Source organism: Corylus avellana, chromosome ca4 (assembly GCF_901000735.1).
Source record: "Corylus avellana chromosome ca4, CavTom2PMs-1.0".
NCBI classification, from domain to species: domain Eukaryota; kingdom Viridiplantae; phylum Streptophyta; class Magnoliopsida; order Fagales; family Betulaceae; genus Corylus; species Corylus avellana.
In genome coordinates this window covers 25,807,735-25,828,358 of record NC_081544.1, presented here as the reverse complement: position 1 = coordinate 25,828,358, position 20,624 = coordinate 25,807,735, and the positions used below count along the sequence as shown (strand labels likewise).

The 20,624-nt window shown below is 36.2% G+C and overlaps 3 protein-coding genes across 4 annotated transcripts; all 3 read right to left on the bottom strand.

Annotated features, from left to right (window-relative positions):
* Positions 1–931: 931 nt before the first annotated feature.
* On the bottom strand, positions 932–8,602 carry LOC132177205 (casein kinase 1-like protein 10). 2 transcript variants are annotated; one of them, XM_059589454.1, is made up of 15 exons: positions 8,188–8,602; positions 7,758–8,079; positions 7,605–7,645; positions 6,545–6,614; positions 6,292–6,440; positions 6,064–6,159; positions 4,314–4,384; positions 3,604–3,665; positions 3,439–3,502; positions 3,267–3,351; positions 2,968–3,094; positions 2,743–2,816; positions 2,586–2,646; positions 2,118–2,251; positions 932–1,982 (listed from the first exon to the last, which is right to left on the bottom strand). In XM_059589454.1, the coding sequence occupies exons 2-15, from the start codon at positions 7,831–7,833 to the stop codon at positions 1,701–1,703; spliced, it is 1,392 nt and encodes a 463-aa protein (XP_059445437.1). In that variant the 5' UTR covers positions 7,834–8,079; positions 8,188–8,602; the 3' UTR covers positions 932–1,700. The 2 variants fall into 2 exon arrangements, with proteins under 2 accessions (XP_059445437.1, XP_059445438.1); XM_059589455.1 differs by having other exon boundaries at positions 8,403–8,602.
* A 2,341-nt stretch (positions 8,603–10,943) lies between these two features.
* On the bottom strand, positions 10,944–14,218 carry LOC132178634 (putative pentatricopeptide repeat-containing protein At3g23330). The gene has a single exon (XM_059591105.1). The coding sequence runs from the start codon at positions 14,141–14,143 to the stop codon at positions 11,696–11,698; it is 2,448 nt and encodes an 815-aa protein (XP_059447088.1). The 5' UTR covers positions 14,144–14,218; the 3' UTR covers positions 10,944–11,695.
* Positions 14,219–15,156: 938 nt separating this feature from the next.
* LOC132179656 (uncharacterized protein At4g14342) lies at positions 15,157–20,624 on the bottom strand. Its single transcript, XM_059592411.1, has 4 exons — positions 20,515–20,624; positions 19,938–20,023; positions 19,713–19,836; positions 15,157–15,447 (listed from the first exon to the last, which is right to left on the bottom strand). Exons 1-4 carry the CDS (start codon positions 20,518–20,520, stop codon positions 15,400–15,402), a joined length of 264 nt encoding a protein of 87 aa, XP_059448394.1. The 5' UTR covers positions 20,521–20,624; the 3' UTR covers positions 15,157–15,399.

The following is a 20,624-nucleotide window of genomic DNA, read 5'->3' as shown; positions in this document are numbered from 1 at the left end:
TACGGTTTAATTGGGCTTGATGGAATGTATGCTACAAAAAAAAAAAAAAAAACTAGATTTCGTGACTGTTTGGATGGTGTCAGTTTAGGCAAAACTGACACCAAATTAAAAATGGTGTCGGTTGAACAGTAATCGACAATAATAATTAGTGTTGGTTTACTGTTCAACCAACATCATTTTCAATTTGGTGTCGGTTGAACACTAAACCGACACTAATAAAGGTGCCAGTTTACTATTCAACTGACACCTCTTTCTACCCTTAATTGAAGATAAATCCCTCACAGCTCCTTCACATACGTATGTGGTTCCCATCGTCTAAGCCCTTCATGCCTTGGCTCCTAGCAGACATGAGTTATTATGGTCACGCATGAGTTTTAATTTTATTTTTTTTTTAGGTAAAAAAAAAAAGAAAAAATACAATGCCAAGAAATAAAAGGGAAAGGGGCAGTAAATGGCACTACATTTTAATTCTCTATTAGCCTTAATAGTGAGCTTACGGGCTTCTTCCTTAAAAATAGAGGTCTTAAGCAAGGGTAGAGGTCTTAAGCAAGGTGACCCTTTGTCACCTTATCTGTTTATTTTGGTAATGGAAGCTTTCTCAAGACTCATATCGTATGACTAACAAGACCCAGTTCAAATTCCATTGGAATTTGGAAGTGCCATAGTGTAAATTGGAGGACATTGTAAATATGATAATAGTTAGAGGGGTAAATCTAAAAAAGAAACTGTTTACATGATTAGTTATATATATATATATATATATGAGGACGAAACTAACTGAAAATACAAAAGAAAAGGAGAAACAAAACACTAGTATTATACCCGTAACAAACACATAAATTACACTAAAACATAAGAGAAACAGGCATCTCAATGGCAAAAATGAAAGCTAATAATAATCACAACATATGCACTAGACAGTAGAAACAACTTCAGATTGAAATTTCTATTTCTGCTACACTTTCTATATAATCAACTGAAAAGAGTAGTTTCACCCTTGCAACAATTCCTGTATAAAGAAATCACTAGCCCTCAAAAGGGTACAAGGATGGAAATCGAGGGAGGCTGTTCTGTTCAGCTAAACTTTAATTTACGTGCTAACCACTACAAAAACGTTAATGGCTTACAACATGATTACAATAAAACATCAAAGCAAATGTTCTTGTCCTTTTTCAAACCAGATGGACAGAAAGGTTCAGCAAGTGGGTGGGTGATGAAACAAACCAATGACTCTCCAACGTCGTTTACCCAAAAGCAGCAACTTTTCTACAAAGTTGTACAACATTTGCATAAAGCTCGATGAAAAATATATGAATATATTATGTAATGGACAACAAGAAGACAACGGGCGCATTAGTTGTGAAGCAAGCTTTTTCTTCTTTTTTTTCTTTTTTTTTTCCCCCTTGAAAAGATATAAGAGTGTACTTATTACAACTGCAAGGGTCTCCAATATATGAACAATTTCGTAAAGTGAGATAATTTTCTCTTTCTTGGATGAGACTCGGCGGCATTATAACGGCGAGAAACCCGAAGAGGTACAACCATGTGGACACATGTTCTACAGTGAGCTTTAGCTGTGAATTGAACCCACCAATTGATACACATTTACAAAATAACTGGGGCAAACCATAATACTGCTGACATCATGACAAACTGCAAAAGGACATCTTTGAGCCTTGACACAAGCACTTCTTACCAGTTTATTTCCTCTTTCCTGTGCCGATAGACAGGAGCTCAAAGCTTCGAAGGGTATCATCACGGCCACCTCTCGTGGCTGCAGTACGGGTAAAAGATGTTGTTTTGGATTCAAACCCAGGTTGAACCCTCTGGGTTGTGGAAAGGCGACCACTGCCTGAGATTAGCCGGCTTGATCGATTCTCACTAGGCTCACCAGAGGAGCTTGGCCGGCTGCTTGAAATTACAGGCCTCTTTGAAGTACTACCATTACGAGAAGAACTGCGTCCCCTTTCAAAATCAGGTTGCTGCAAATATAAGGGAGAGAGAGAGAGAGCAGTAATTGAGAATCAGAGTGCAAAAATGACTACACAGAAATTAAAAAGAGGGAAATTAACAGAAACTATGCAAAAAATTGCATATCACTACTCGCAACCACTCACCACGTCCTTAGAAGATGGGACATCATCTGAAGATCTGTGCCTGGAGTGATCACCATGCAAACCATGCCCTGAGCCATTCCTTCTAGAAAATGCCTCAACAGCACCAGAGAACCTTTCTCGAATTTCTTGTCCCACTACAAGAAATATACAATGGTATGTGTAAGATGTTGAAAACTTGTTCATCTTTCTATTTCAAATAAGAAATGAAATTGTGTAGAAACATTTACAATTTAAACAAAGTACTACAGATCCCACTACTCTACAAGCTTTCTAGGGAAATACCAGTGATCAAAAAAAGGAAATCCAGCATTCAAAAAATGAAAATAGATATCTCAAGCACAGCATACACAGGACAAGCATTTGACAGCCTGTAGCCCTTGTTACATATTAGCAGAATTCTAAACATCTAAAGAAGTTGATTGTTAATGACCAACATGATTCCAAGCCTCACTGTGAAAGGGAACAGACCTGAAGGCCTTTCTACTTTGTCGGCAGATGTTCCAGGGTTTAACACTGGTTTCCCACTTGGCTGTTGAAAAATGACATGAAAAGATGTTAGATCATTTACTACTCATGCAAAATATCTTTTTACAAATAAATAAATGCTAACAAATTATGTACTAACTCGAGCTCTAGAACTGGAGCCAATTTGAGGATACTTCAATATAGTCCAATCAAATACATAGTCAAACTGATAACCTGCACCAATTAGAACTCACTGAATCCTAAGTTCTGTAAAACCTCTAAATCAGATTCAAGATTAGTATCCAAGAAAGAACAACTCAACATCTATTAAAACAAATAAATAAAAATAATTATAAGGGCTGGGGCTTAAGAGTCCACAAGTAACCTTCTCGGATAAATAGATCACGGAAAAGCCTCTTCAGATATGAATAATCTGGTTTGTCTTCAAACCGTAATGATCGGCAGTAATGGAAGTATGACGTGAACTCTGATGGATACGATTTGCAAAGGACCTGTCAAATAGCATATTTGTTTCACATACCTTCAGTTAATAAATGTCTAGAGAACTTACGAATAGACCAAGGACGAGATATCAGACTCTATAGCATAAACCGGTTTTTTTATGTCTTCATCATAAAATTAAGTGTTTTGGCATAAGATGCTTGCAGGAGCAAGCAGTGATACCTCTATAGGGGTAAGCATCTTCTTTTCACTGATCTTGTCATACTTCTGCTTCTTAGTGCCTGCTTTTAAGCCTTGCCAGGGAAGGCTGAAACACAGTCATATTTAGCAAGTTAAATATGTGAATATGCGTAAACGAACTAGGTGAAGTGAGAATGTCGGATAAGAGATCAACCTTCCTCTCAGAAAATACATTAGCACATAACCAAGAGACTCAAGATCATCCCTTCTGCTTTGTTCTGCAGGGAAATTAGAATCATAAATACATCTAAATATGTGATAGCAAGAACACAAAACCATCTCAAATTATATTAGCTGCAAAAAAGCAAAGTTCACTCACCAACTCCAAGGTGAGTGTTAACACTTGCATAACGTGCTGTTCCTGTGAGATTTTTGTTTTCTCTGTACCAAAAAGAAAACCACATGAACAGAGGAAAAATTGGTGGGGGGTACTTTATATTGACAAAGAGGCGACAAATACTGACAACATGGGAAATATGAGTAGTATATCAATGCATCAGGAAGCCAGAAATTCATTAGTAATTGGGGCCAACATCCATGAAAACATGAAAGAAAAGGGTATAATGAAACACTCAGACCCGTATTATAAACAGATACATAGCATACCTAGGCAAATAAAGCCATGTCATTACTTTTTTTTGATAAGTAAGCCATGTCATTACTTGTTAAAGCTGCCAGTCCATATATATATATATATATATATATATATATATATATATATATCCATCTTTATGTTTTTATAAAATGAGTGATCCAAGGTTGTCCACATTTTTGCATGAAATTTTATATGCAAGAAGTTCTAGTGTGCAGAAGTACTCCATGAACAGAATAAAATAAAACAACTGGGAAGTAAGAAATATAATCACATTCAGAAGACATGTGCATGCAACAGCAGCTTCTCCTCCCCCCCTTCCAAATAAAAGGATGAAAAGGGAAAAGCAAAAAAAAAAAAAAGAAGGAACAAAGTACACTAGGTTGTATCAGAAATAACAATTCAGGAAGCCACAAGAAACAATAGTGCTGGATTACCTGTATGGTATGTGCTTGTGTGTTTGAAGATCCCTATACTTTTTTGCCAGACCATAATCAATTATATATACCTGTGGTGAAAAATAAACCCAATTAAGCAAGGAAATCCTAACAATTGAATAGGCACATCTAAAACAGATAGAACTACAAATTTCAGAGGGAGTTAAGTCATGTACAAATGACTAAGTAAACATCAGTTAAACAGATCAATGCTGCCATGGGGCAAGGGCATTTGTCAATACAATATGTCATACATTGAAATTCAGTGAACTCAGTCTAATAAGAGCTTGGCAAAATAGCCAGGCTGTATCTATCTAGAGTCAAAATGCCTATTCTCCTCTCATATTCCTACTTCACTTTGTCCCTCTTCGGATGTGATATTGGGATATCTGCGCTTCAGCAGAAAACAAGTAGGATTAAGCTCAGTAACCAGAACATGTATTAGCCATTTAGGGGATTTTTCAATCAATGAAATACATCAACTTCAAGCCCCCAAGGTTGATCCATCTTATCACCACTCAGTAAAATTTACATATACTGAATTTCAATCTAGGATTTTCCTAATTATATTAAATCACGAATTTTTTTAATCAATATTTTCTGGGATACAAAGATAAGCTTGATCTTTGGCAGCAGTTCACAGTTTTGGAAAAAGAATATGAAGGTCAAACCTCTTTCTTTATGTGAATTTCTCCAGAACTACAAATCACCTCTTCATGAATGACCAAATTTCAATATCTTCCAATCAAGCTATGTACTATCTATAAATTAAATTAATAAACTAGGATCTACAGGATATCAATGAATGAATCCACGTCAAATATTCTTGTACAGGTCTCCCCAAACTATTATCATGTTGGCCATTGGGAGTAAAAGCCACAACCAGTCAGATATTTGATCAAGACAAAAGACAAATCAAATCTGTATGGTTTGCCCTATTTGTGCTTCCATCCATCAACCACAAGATTTAGCATGTCCCTGGACTTGACAACAGAACCAAAAGAAGTAACACTAATATAAGATTGCCCATATTGCAAGTATATTCTCTGAACAAGATTTAACATTTGTTGAGGGGTTGGCTTACCCCCATTATATAGACTCTATTTTCTTTCATCAGCAAGAGATCTAATAGTCACTCTTCACATAAGGACATATTATACTTATCAACTCAGCAAAAGCAACTAAAGGATTCCCATACAGGGCCATAACCTAAATACATTTGGTCTTACTAACTAAAGTGTTATACCAAGCAATTGCCAATCCTTCTTCAGAATTTGATACTTTGCCCCTATCCCCAGCAAACATATCTAAGAAACCCTAAAACAACCGAGTAAAGCATAGACCAGTTCAACCATCAAACCTGTATAAGGTCCAGCCCTGCCTATTGACCGTGTAATCTTCAAATTATAACCAAGACACTTATTTTAGGACAGAGAGAGTACATACAATTCTCAGTATGAAGTGCATGTATAGACACAAATATCTATCACCATAAATCCACCACTTTTTGTGTGTGTGTTGGGGGGGGTGTGGGTGGGGTTTGATGATAATCTTTTGTTGATGATTACCTATAGCTACAAAATATTATCACAACATTCACATTTTCAAGATGTCCAATATTTCCTACGGAAGCCAAACAGAGTCTTAAATAGAATTGAAGGTGGCCTAATGCAAAGATATTTATGTACTAAGGTCCAATGTTTGCATGTATTTAAAGTAACAGAAGATGAAAATGTACACAAAAGTTTACCTGATTAGCTTTGCGCCCTAAACCCATTAAGAAGTTGTCAGGCTTTATATCACGGTGAAGAAAACCCCGTGAGTGCATATACTCAACTCTGTTTATCTACATAAAATAACAGGAAAAGGAAAAGTATCAGAAAGAAAGCCATTTTAACCAATATACCTTCATTGTTTTTTGGGAGAAGTAATAACATATTACCAAATATACCTTTCATTGAAAACATTGAATACTTACTAACTGATCTGCAAGCATCAAAACTGTTTTTAAAGAAAACTTTCGATTGCAATAGTTGAACAAGTCTTCTAGGCTTGGCCCTAGAAGGTCAATAACCATAACATTGTACTCGCCCTCAACGCCAAACCATTTCAGATGGGGGATACCCGCTTCATACAGATAAAAGATGGATAAGTAGATACATAAATTGATTTTAACTAAATCCCTTCATATCAATTCACTATAGACAAAAGGATTAAATGAGGAAACTTACTCCCTCCTTGTAGAAGCATGTATAACTTTGACTCATAATGAAGCTGAGGGTGCTTGGTCTTCACAGATTCCTGAGGAAACAAGAAAAGTATGCATAGGTTGGAATGAAAGTCATAAACTTACTAAAGTAGCATACAAGCAAAATCCACAGATTCCAAAAATATAAAAAAACAATTAAAACTTGAATTGAAGTACTCAACCATGTACCGCCCAAGCACACGAAAAGAATAATAATATAAAACTTGTATTAACACCAGATGCACACACAACATCCAGATTAAGATTGGTATTAATACCAAAATAATCAACCAGAACCACCTAAAAGGTCTAGATAATAATATATGAGGGAGCCAAAGGTCAATAAACACTTTGATTGAAAACTTAAATGAAGCCCTTCCCCAGCTCTCTTATGCCATTCATAATAAATAAGTATATAAATACATTATTGTGAATACTTATAGATACTTGACTGAAATAATTCTTAGTGCGACCTTAAAACACAATTCTCAACACCTAAAATCCAACTTAACTGAATTACCAATCCACCCCTCAAATATTAGTCCTCTCAGCCGTTAGGAAAACAGCAATGCTAGATCAAACTAACACATAAACTGGGTGTAGCATGCTTTTAAGGAGATCTGTAAATTAATTTCAGCAATTAATCAGCTTAGCTAAACAGCAAAGGAAGTATTTGGTATTTAGACTAAGCAATATAAGAAATCAAATAATGAACTGTTTAAGCAAACTGAAATGCAAGTTTGCTCAAAATTTAAAGCGGTTTTCTACATAGACAAAATCCACCTCTCACAAAAGAGGTAACCAATAACATACAGTTGGATACTAGTGCCATGTTTTTTGCTTGTTCAATCAGTGACTTGGTCTAAAAACTTAAATCTACTAAATTACGGCATAAACAAAAACCTGAACCAGTCCCAAATACTCCAAAAACTCCTACACATCGTACTTCAATACCATCCAACACCGCAAGGGAGAGAAAAGAAAATCAAACATCCCAAACAAAATTTATATGGAACAGAGGAAACGAAGGGCCCCTCACATACCAGCTTGACAGCCACTTCCTCTCCACTTTGGACATTAACCCCTGAAACAAACCAAATGAAACCATTATGAACCCAACATGATTCGCAACAAGAAAAAGTAAGATAAGGGTGAAACAAGCAAACAATGCTACTTTACACGCATGAGTTGCATACCCAAATAGAGCTCGCCAAATGATCCGCTACCGATCTTCCGACCGAGCTTAAACTTCCCACCAATCACATGCTCCATGATCCAACTCCCAATCAAAAGAATACAAATCCAACAAGCTCAGTTCCTTCACCCTCTTAGCCTACAATCCAATCCAATACTACAATGATCACAAATCTTTTAGCTCATCCAAAAAGCTCACTGCCGACAGATCTTCGATTCCAATCCACTCTCAGATCCATCAAATCATAGCACAAACAAAATGATCCCAGAACTTTTTCTATACATCAACAACCAAGCTCAAAAATACAGTCTTCACCCAAAAATCTGAAAAAAAAAAAAAAAAACATGTAAATATATCTCTAGCTCACAACTACAATACGAATTTTTTTTTTTTTTTTAATAAAAAAAATCTACAAAAAACCCATTACTCACGGAATTAAACCCGAGCTATAGGCTCATCAAAAGGGGGCCTTTTGTATTGGGAAAATCGGGATGAGAAAAAGAATGTGAAAGAAAAGAGTCAGAGAACAAAAAAAAAAAGTTTCTTTTTTCTGCGAATTTTATCGTGGGTAGAGAGATTATTGTTGAGAGGAAAAGAATGGGATTGGGACTTTTTGTAGTCGGCAGAGGAATCTTAATCTGCTTACAATTTGCACGGCCAAAGAACCGCGGGAGGTAGCCTCCAAGGGGATCTTTCGGATCTGGGTTTAGGACAGGGATTGGGTTTTCTCGCAAAATTCTTGAGATTCTCTGGAAAGGAATATTGGGCTGAGAGAGAGAGAGAGACAGACAGAGAGAGCAAGAGAGAAAGATAGAGAGACAGAGAGAGGTGAATGAAAATGGATGAGAAAGTGGATGATTGATGAAGGAAAAGCTAACTGATATTACATGTCTTTATTATTATTATTATTATTTTCTATTCTCTTATTAAAAGAATTAAAATCGGTTAAAAGTGAGAAAATTATAGCAGGCTCGCCCACCTTATGTGCTAATCATGAACTCTATCTACCTTAACCTTTTACTCAACTCCTCATTGCATGAATTACAAGGGAAAATGCTTGGCATCAAAGAGAGAGAGAGAGAGAAAGATAATGAGAAAAATCATACTTTATTTACCTTTTACTCAACTCCCTTCTAGTATGAACTATGAAGGAAATGTTTGTAATCAGAGAGAGAGAGAGAGAGATAATGAGTAAAAATAGTGCAATGGTCTCGTGTAATTAATAATTAATTGTTTTTTTTTCCTTTTCTTTCGGTATAATTGATGTGTTGGTCCAATCATTTCAGGTTGTCTCTTACTGTGACGCATTACTTATAAGAAAGAAATGCTTAATTAATTAATTTGCATTTTGAACTCAAAAACATTTTATTTATTTTTTTTTTTTTTTCAATGGGAGCAATCATTTCAGGTTGTCTCCTACTGTAAATGATATTAAGATTAAGGTCCAAAGTTTCCCGGGTTGTATGTGACAAAAATAGATTACTGGTGAACTTAGCAAAAAACAAAGTAGACTACTTGCAAAAAAACAAAAATATGTTAGTTAATATATATATATATATATATATATATATATATTTTAAGGGAAATGTTAAGTGTTTTTCTAGTGTTTTTTTAGTGTCCTCCCAACTGTGATGTGACTTTTAAAATTATCATTGAATTTGAAATTATCATTATTGACTTTTAATCTATTTGTGATTTTAAAAGTCACGTCACAGTTATGGGACATCATAAGAACACTAAAAAAAACACTTATCATTTTCCATTTTTTTAATGTGATATATAAAGGTTAAAGTTGATGACTCAGCGTGAAGTATTTTTATTTGAGATTTTTTTTTTTGGAGTACAACTACTTATTTTGAAAAAACATATAAAAATAAATAAAAATATAGTGATTATGTGCGGAGTTCACTCTCAATAAAGGAAAAAAGTTGCCGCGCCATCACTCCGATTTGGCTAGAATTGTATGAGGTAGATAAAATTGGTTAGAATTGCTCACTCAATCAACACTCTCTTAGTTATATGACTACTTTTTAAAAAAAAAAAAAAAAAAAAAAAAATTAAATAATAAGTTAACTCATACACATGCAAGAGTATAGCATTTGTTTTGCTAAAATAATACAAAAAATTATAAAAATATATATATATTTTGTAAATAATTTATTTAGAAAAAAAAAAAAAGTATAGTTTTGTTTATGAAAACATAAAACACCGAGCCGATATATTACCAAGCATGGCCACCACACTAATCTGTATATATTTATTGTCAATGCCAAAGTAAAAGTAAAGACAAAATTTTTAAAAAAAAAACAAAAAAAGCAAATTAAAAAACCCTCATGCTAACTCAATGCAAAAGTAGAAAGAAACGTGGGTTATGGGGAATTAATATTGTAATAATAGTGGAGAGAAGCAGTAAGTTGGCACATTGTCTCGCTTTCATTGCTTCTCTCTCAGACCTGTCAAGACTATATACAACGTATATACTTCCACTTTCCCCGTTTTATATATATATATAAATCATTTCATCAAGCTTCCCTTGAATTTATAAAGTACTGCCGCCACGTGATACTCAATCAAAATGTGTTACATTCAATAAAATAAAGAAAATTTATAATTATAAATATAAATATAAAAAGATAAAAAGATAAAAGAAGAAAAAAAATTAAAATATAGGTAACGAATTAATACCTCAAAGATCTGTGGAGATTTTAGCCTGAAAATAATGAAGAGGTTCTACACTTGTACAAGTCAACACAGATAGGCAGAAAATAAATATAAGCTTAATTAAAAGAAACCCAGGGCATGGGTGCCTTTGTCGAGTGGGTATATATCCTTGCAACTTTGCATCTCAGGGTATGAAGCGTAGCTTTCAGTAGCGTACATATAGAGATAAATAGTTGGTAACTGATTTGACCTATTCATTGTCTATGGGACCAATCCTAGACCCACTTGTCTTCTGGTTGGTTCCCCCTTTGGTCATCGGACAAAAATCAAAAATTACACCTTTGGTAGCTACATGTTGGGAATTGGGATTGGTATTTTTCAGAATTTTTGTCCTGGTAGGCTAGTTACCAATCTCTAAATAATGCATGAAAAAAAAAAAAAAAAAAAAAAAAAAAAAAAAAAAAGAAAAACAAAGCTTGATATTTACTAATCATGCAAAAACACCACAATTTTAATAGGAGGAGGAGGAAGAAGAAGGGTATTGTTACCAACTTACCAGCACAATAATTTGCAAGAAGCTACAAACACCGCTTTCAGATGATAACCTGGGGCAAAGGGAAGTTCTTTGAAGAATGTTGAGTAAAACTAACCATGCATTTAAAGGCATGCAAGTCATTGTACACCTAAAAGGAAAGGGACATAAGGCCAACTGTACCATTTAGAAGCAGGTAATGACAATTAATCATCTGAACCAATGATTGTAGAAAAAACAGCAGCAGCCTCCTCCCCTAGGCCCTAATCATATATGCCAATAAAAGTAATCAAACGCTATGCAGGTAAGTTCTGCAATACTGAATTTTGTATATAGAGATGATAACCACGTTAAGCTCTGAGTGATAAGATGTAGTTTGCTATCAAATTTGAATGATTGTTTCTGTGGGAAATCTTTCTGGTAAGCAATAGCATGTGATGCATCACATGTTTCTGTTAATCAGTAGACAGTTCTCTTAACAGAACATGTGATGCAGTACTTCAAAGGAGTAGTGTCATTTCCAACAAAAGAGAGGTGAATTAGATGGCACTTCATTGTATTTGGCATTTTTCCTGTGCTTGCTTGGTAGCAGACTTGCAGTGCCATCAGGAACTCCTTTTTATTGGTTCGTTAATGGTCGCTACCAATCTCTTTGACACGCTCAAAGGACCAAGTCATCCTGCAGTTTGGCCGATTTCTAAATGGTTTCAGGTCAAATCAAAACAACCCTATTACATTATGCTGAGTCACCAATAATCACCACAAGAACACCTTCCATCCTTGAAATGGTGAAATCGGCTGTTATCCCTCACAATGATTTCTCTTCCAACAATCTTTGATATGAACTTAATTGCTGTGTGGCAGTCTGTGCAGACACGAATGTTCTTTGTTACTCGAATTGTTGTTCCTGCAGGAGTGCTAATGATGCCAAATGCTATAGCGAGCCTTTCGCTGTGGCTATGTAGTAAGTATTTCTTATGCTCCTCTTCAACATCATGGAGCACCTCTTTTGTGTCGGGAACATACCCATCTCGCTCCATCTGCTCTAGTAAAACTTCTAGTGCCTCGTTTATTCTGTCATAATACGGATGGGATTTATCTCCAGCCACAAAAGCATGCGCCTTGTTCTTAACTTCGATCCAGCTGCAAGCTGGTTTCTTTTTCATGCCCTTATTCCTCATGAACATTCTCAAATTTGCTGCATCTTTCCATCTCCTAGCAGCAGAATAAATGTTTGACAGTAGAATGTAAGCCCCTATGTTCTCAGGGTCAACCCTGAATATTTTGTCAGCAACCTTTTCTGCCAATTCAACATTCTTTCGAACTCTACATGCGGCCAACAGTGTTGACCACACGCTTCCTGTTGGTCCAATATGCATGTTAGAGATAAACTTATAAGCTTCCTCCAGCCTTCCTGCTCGACCCAGAAGGTCTGCAACAGCAGCATAGTGCTCCAAGCCTGGAGCAATTCCAAAATCCTGAGTCATACTATTAAAATATTTCCAAGCTTCATCTACCAATCCAGCATGGCTGCAGGCAGTCAACACAGCTACAAAAGCCCCATCATTGGGTTTTACTCCCTCCTTTTCCATCTGCTCAAATAAGGAAATGGCATCATGGGCATGCCCATGCAAAGCATATCCCATGATTATGGCCGTCCATGACACCATGTCATGTAGCTCCATCTCATCAAAAATCCACCGAGCTATCCTAATGTTCCCACATTTGGCATACATGTCCACGAGGGAGCTGGCTATAAACATGTTATCATCAAATCCACCTCTAATTACATATCCATGTAGCTGCTTCCCCAAAAGTAGTGTGGTCAAGTGAGCACAAGCTGGCATGATACTTGAAAAGGAAATGTGCCTTGGCTTAATTTTAGCCTTCAACATATGCCGAAAGAATCTCAGGCCTTCGTTGAACAGACCATTTTGCACACATCCTGCAATTATAGAGTTCCATGAAATGGCATCACGCTGAGATAAGAGATTGAAGACCCGACATGAATCTTCCACGCGAGTACACTTGGCATACATGTCAATTAAGCTACTTCCAATGAACAAATCTGCATCAAACCCATGTCTTATGGCATACGCATGGATTTCCTTTCCCTTAATAACATCCACATATTCTGCAAAGATGGGAAGAACACTCGACAAAGTGAAAGAATCAGGCTTCAAGTTCGCATTCCCCATCTCCCTAACCATTGCTAAAGCTTCTTCATACATTCCATTTTGTGCGTTTCCTGCAATCACAGTATTCCAGGAAACAAGATCCCTTTTTGGCATCATATCAAAGATCTTTCTCACATTATCCATTAGAAAAGCCCTTACGTCTATCCTTCCTGCAGAAACATCATTCATATTCCCATAGAAATGCCCACTAATCTCCCTATTTCCACTACTTTGAGGCAACTTATCAGTTATTTGATTCAAGTTAACTCTATGATCAATACCCGTGGCCTGTTCTTCATACTTGTTCACCAATTCAATTGAGTTACAATTACTATTATTATTGAAAGTCTCCCCACTACCTATCCGTCTCTTTGCTTTTCCATCAAAGTAAAGCATCCCCTCCTCACCTTCTAACTCCTCAGTCACAATTCTACCACCCAGTTCCCCACAACTAGCCACACCACTTTCACATTTGCCTTTTCGCCTTCTATCAGGCATTCCATCAAGCATCTTGGGCGCGCTAGGCCTCCGCCTGCCACTCTCACCCAAGCTCTGAAATCTCGAATACATATTCATAAGCGCATTGCCAGTATACAAGTCGAAATCCATACCAAGCCTTATAATGCAGGCATGTAGCGACTCGCCCAACCTCAAGTCCATAAGCAATGTGCAAGATTTCAGCACAGAAGGGAACACATGGAGGTCCGGGTGCTTACCCATAGCCCGCATTTCGACAAAGAAAGCCAAGGATTGGTGGGAAAGGCCATGGAAAGCGTAGCATTTGATGAGGGATTTCCAAGCAAGAGTGGGAGGGGAGTGGAGGGTGTTGAAGAGTAGGAGTGAGTCATGCAAGAGATTGAGGTTTGAGTAGATGGAGACGAGGGTGGTGGACAAGTGAGTGGAACATGGGCCTTCGGTTTTGAGGATGTGGGCATGGACCTGTTTGGCCTGAGACTTGGTTTGGATGATGGTGGGATTTCTGAGGAGGGCTCTGAGCAGGGTTTGTGTTGAAGTCATTGCGTCCGGGCATTGTGGCGGTGGTGTTGTGGAAAGATTCGGTGTGTTTTTAGCAACAAACCAAACTAAACTGCCGCTCTTTTTATAATTTTCTCGAACTGCTACAATGCTCAATCCACCGGCGTATGATCTTGGTCGACGGAGTTTCTTTTAATCTGGACCACTCATCTGGTACCGCATGTCTCAAATGGTGTGGTCCACTAAGCCTTTACAACTTGCATTTAGTAAAGAGAAATGACTTTTTCACCAATCTATAGTGAATGAATCAATAATCCATTGAATTCAAAAATAGATTAAGGATAATTGTACAATGTACTTCATTAGTAAATGCTTTGAAGATCCCCTTAGCTATTTCTATTTACCATGTCAGATAATTTTTTCCAACACCAACTTGCTTATATGAGCATTTAAGGGTAAGATTAGAGATTCGATTAATATTATCTACCCAAGACGGTAAATGCTTTGAAGGTGCATTTAACACTTGGACATAAATTTTCTCCAAACCAGTTTAAATAAAATTTCCTTCAACTTATTTCAATAAGTAACAAGTGTCATTCAACATCTTTGAGTTTCTCACAAATTAATGTTTAGGTTCTTAAGTTAGTAAAATAACAATAAATAACTCTTAAAAATATTAAAATATTTAAAAGAAATATTTGAGAGATGACACTTGTCACCTATTAAAATAGGCCGAAAGTGGAGGAAATTTGTGCCCTATGAAATAGTTCTAAGTATTCATCATTCATACTACTAGTTTAACGTGAGACTGAGAGTACCATCAACCCTTGAATTTTTCCTTTTTAAATAAAAACATGACCGATGAGTACAACAACAGGCACAATGTTGTCAATGAACAAGAAGCAAGCCTTGTAAGCCATACACATAGGGTTCAGGTTTTGAAGCATTGAAAAGGCTACATGAAGGGATTAAATGTGTGCAGGTTCAAGAACAAGCTTCTTTCATTTAAAAACGTGATATGGTCGATCCTCTAGTTGAAATTATAAGATGAGAGAGATCAGAAAAACCCATAACCAGATCAAGACTAAAAATTCCAAGCGTTCACATAATGACTAATTTTACAAGCCCAAACAAAAGTTGGATGAGAGTGTGATCCAAGTACTCTCTATTCATCAGTCTCACATAACATTAATTGTTCATCCAAGCAAAAACATATTTAGATGTCACAAATATGGGACTCTCAGCTTGCACAGATTGAGAGTTTTAATATGTTTCAGATTTGGCCCAAATGACAATTCTCATTCGTCTTCTCTTTCAGGGGGGAGACCACAAGGCAAAAGCATTTTCTGCACAACAAAAATCAAAAAGAAGAAAGAATTAGATGATTTATTGATAAGACTCCAAAAATCACTAAGCCATCATCCCATATCATTAGATAAGATTTAGTATCACAGAAGACCCATCATCAGTCCTAGCAAACCATAACATTTGCCAACAAAAAGAAGAAAGGATTAGAGGATTTATTGATAAGGCTCCAAAAATCACTAAGCCATCATCCAATATCATTAGATAAGATTTAATATCACAAAAGACCCATCATCAAATCCAAGCAAACCAGAACATTTGCCAACATTTTGAATGTGGAATTATGAACATGTTGGTCACTCATCCCATCTTTTCAAAATATGAATGAAGTAAATACTCATTATTAATTCCAGCAAACCAGAGAGTGTTTCGATGCTTCCATAGTAAACTAGAATAGCAACTTCAAGACAAAAAAAATAGGCCGATAAAATATTTGGTCCCATGGTTGATTAAATAAGATACAGCAGGTGATCAAGATTCAAACATAAGAAACTATTTGGGCTATACAGTTTAATTAAAGATAAGGCTTCTCTAACATGCTAGAAAATACAGCACGAATTTACTAGGTTACACATATAGAGAAGTGACACCAATGGCAATGATGGATTACAAAGACTTTAGATTGAGAACTTATATATAGAGATCATGTCATCTACGAGGAAATATGAAAAGATAAACCACATGATCTGCATGCAAAGTTCAGAAATAGCATTGCAAACAAAAACTTGATATGCATAGATATAAATACAAACATACATGTGTGTGTGTGTGTGTGTCTAATACAACAAAAATTGTTGCAGAAAGAAGTAAAAAACCTCATGTCGAGCAAAGGGATGAGGGGCGAAAAAAAGGAGCAAATAAACCTCTAGTTTGAAGGGAAATGGCATATATATAATGCGAGGGCTAAAACCTCATAACCATAAACGAGAATCATTTCCTGTATCTGAATAAGCTAATACTAGTCTTATTTAACTGGAAAAGGTGAGGCAACGGAAAGAGAATAGTATTGAAGTCATACAATTGCAAAATAAGAAAAGAAAATGAAAAAGAATCGGATGATTTAAAGTTACAGTTGATCAAAAAGGCCCAATTAGATACCATATTGGTAAGATTAAGATAACCTCTTAAGCTTCGTCAAAATTCTCAGGTCACAAATGGATATGGAATTGTGGTGCATACCAGCACTTTACTCTTTTATTGATATCAAAAAGAGCTATACTCTTACATGTGAAGGCGTGCAAACATTGACACTATACAAGTCGTCCCTATTTAGATGATCTCGCCAGCCAATCACATTCTTAGTCTTGTGCCTAACTTGATGGTCAAGTCAACCAGTTGGACTGTCAATAGATATTCTCTTACTAAGGCTAGACTCTAGAGCTATGGGTCATGCAGCAATTAATTTAGTTTATTGAGTCATAGAAATTTTGGTTCTTTCAGTATCAGCTAAATGTGGGCTGTAGGACAGATACCATTACAAAAGCAAGTCAAGTTTGCCTTTATATGTGGATTTTAGGCTAGTTTAGAAAAGAAAGTTTTGGGAAAAATACACTGTGGTCCCGAACTACCACCATTTTTTACTTACCCCACCAAACTCTAAAAAGTGGCATTTGGATACCTCAAACTGTCACTCCGTTACGCAAAGGCCACTCAGTTAGCAAAATTCGTCTAAATGGATGGAAAAGTGGTCACGTGTGGCACACGTGACCACTTTGGTGGTTTTCTTCCAAAATTATCCCAGGCTTTAGCAATTAAATTCCACAATTGCCCACTAAAAAAATAAGGGTGGCCATACAACCCCCACAAAAATGAAAAGGGGGTGGTCGGTCACCCCAAAAATTGAAAAGGAGGGTGGTCAAACCAACCCAGATCTGTGGGAGTGGTTCAGTCACCCCTTTTGTTTTGTTTCTTTTTTTTCAAAATAATTTTAAGGGTATTTTGGAGAAGAAAAAAAAAAACCAAAGTAGTCACGTCCAGCACACATGACCTCTTTTTTGTCCATTTTGACAGTAATTGCTAATAAAGTGACTTATTTGACATGTGACCCCTTTGAAACCGTAAAAAATCAAAAGTTTTTCCCATACTTTAGTCATCTTTTAAGCCATCAAAACCAATCCCAAATCCTCAAATTTAATCCATCACATGAAGTTCCAGTAACCAGATTCCTTCAAGACCAGGCCCCCTTTGATTTCATATTCTCGTCCCTCAACACCAAAAGCAATCTAACAACCGTAAGTTCTTTCATTCACAATCACAAACCACTAAATCCTGACTTATCTTAACCAAAACCAAACAAATAAGCAATCATAGACAACTTTTCCATATTTCATATGACAATGACAGAACAAACCACACAAATGCATCAAAAGCTGATTACCTTTTCCAACTATTTGTGGACAGCTAAGCAAATCTTCAACCATCTCATTGCTTTATATACATTCAGTCATTTGCATATACACAATCAAAGTACTATTTCAGCTCTTCTCTTATCCATGCAGGATCTTCATTTTGAACAAATAATTTCTTAATAACCACTAGTCTCTGTTGAACCAAGGCTAGGGCACCAAATCTTGCAGCCAGTTTCCACCAATGTTGTTCTCGATTGCACTTCCTCAAACTTCTCTCACAAATGCATTCTAATCTAAGTCATCATATATAATCATGTTTCTTGATTCCTCAGTAATTTATACAATAATGAACTAATTACTTCTATAACAAGTTATGAAACAGAGGTAGCAATTACTTCCATATCACTCTGCATCCAAGTAATCAACCACACAGCCCCTCAACTAGGCCACGCCTAACCTTATATCAAGAAAAACAACACTCCTCCCATGATTAGCAGCAGGGATCTTCCTAATTCCTATCAATGAAAAGCATGCTTTGATAAAGAGACAAAGGTTAAATTTCTTTTTCGATATGCTCAAAAAGGAGATGAAAGCTATCAACTAAACTTCATCAAGGTGAAGAAAAGATCATTTATAGAGATAGTAGACTGTAATATCTTCTTCAGTAGAGTTCTATGATAACTGTAGTATGCCCGTAATATCCAAGATTTAAATGAGGAGAAACTACACTTAAACCCCAAAAAAAAAAAGCCAAATTGCAATGTCCCCCACAATACTAGCCCCCTCCGTTAGAGGTTTTTTATTAAATCATACAGAAAATCAGTCACGTGTATCATGTGACCCAAAATGACAATAATACCCTTGTGTTAGATTTAAAAAAAAAAAATCGTCAATGGCAAGCCATGGGTTCACGGCCAGATTTTTTAAAAGAAATTATTTTTTTAACATAAGGGCATATTGGTATTTTCAAACATCTCATCAGAGCTACAATGAACATTTCACATCACGTGATGCATTTGTTGTCCAAGTTAACATAAATTCTTAATGGCGGCGGCTAAGTGAAATGGGCTAATAGCTTGATGGTCAATTGTAACTTTTTAAATTTTAGGAGACATTGCAATTAGACTCTAAGTTTGAGGGGAGTAGGTATAATTTCTCCTTTAAATAAATACATAAATAGGCAAACCACACTCTGCAACACAAAAGAGAACAGAACACATAACTGTGACCATTCTGACCATTTTATACCCCATCTATAACCATATTTTTTGGAAGAAAAAAAAAAGAAGACCAATCACACCCGTGTATCTAATGCCAACAGCCTCTAACTCAGTGGGACACTTTCTCTTCCCATAAGAATGGATGGAAGGTGAAGTCGTGGGTTGTATAACTTTCCAACAAAAAGATGTAATCTCTCCATCTCAAAACAGAGTATAACATTCACCTTTTTCAGTTGTCTCAAAATATAAAAATCTTTCTAAAATTGAAAGTTCATGCTTCTTCAATTTTCTACATCACCCTCATCTTTTTTGAAAAACAAACAAGATTCCCACAAAAAATCATGCCATACCTAGTATACATTTTAGAAAAATCACTATATATTTACCTTTTTATTAATAATCGTATTATTCCAAGCCACAGCACCTATTTTGAGATGGAATGAGTGTCTATATCTAAACGTTGACATTGGAGCTTTTAACATATAACCTAAACTACATAAAAAGACTCGAGAACTGATAAGTGAAGAATGTCAAAATATGCCACCCAAGAAAATATAAGCAAACCAAAGCATTAAGCACCACTTAGAATTGTGAATAGAGGTGTTTGTGCGGGTAATTCTCAACAAACAGAAACTGACAACCAGAGAAAACACTGCAAGACAACGAGTTAGACTAAACCTGCATGAAGTTGTAGCGCTCTCTCCCAATTGATTCATTTTCCGCAATAGCAAAGTACGCTAGTAAGGGGTAATGCCCAACATATGACGCATAGCTATCCCGTTGAATGTTCACTGCCCATTCACTACACATCCAAAACCATAAATGAAATTAAGAATAACAAACTAACAAATAAATACTAGCCGAAAAAAAACACATGGGCTTTTAAAGGATTGGCAGCCTTACAATCTATTCAAATCTGCATGCCCAGTACCGACATATTTAGCTTGGAGGTGCTCAAGCTGGGAATTGATGTTAAACCTGTCACTGGCCTGCACAGTACAAGTAGCAAGCTCATCAATTTTGAAGTTATTAAAGAAATTCAACGCTAAAGCTTCGTATCAAAGGAAAATAAAAAAATAAAAAGTAAATGTCTAGCAATGATTTTTAAAGCACAAATTAAGTTACGTCGAACACCAAATATTATCAAAAATGATACTCCTCCAAGTCGAAAACAAAATAATAAATCCCAAAACTAAAAAGTCACCCATATATTGGTTCATGTATTTTTTTTGGTGGGTTTCACTAAATGTAAGCTCAAAGCAAAGAAAGGCAGTCCAATTAGAATATGTTCGGTTGCCGAGGAAACGGAGAAAGAGAGAAGAAAGACATCACTCGGCATCTATTTTCTAAGCAAGAGAGATGGAGATTAGGGTTTTGAGGAGCAATTGGAGACAGAGTAGAAAGAAAGGGATAATGGCGAATGAGGGTTTTGGGTTTTGATTAAAACCGTTCCAACTTCTAAGGGATTCAAAAGAGATACCTGCATATTGTTCGCAGTCGCAAGCAGAGAAATATCCCAAGGGTTTTCAAAGGCGCGAGAAAGCTACCAAAATCTGCAAACTGCAAGGCGTGGGGGATTTTTTATACGCA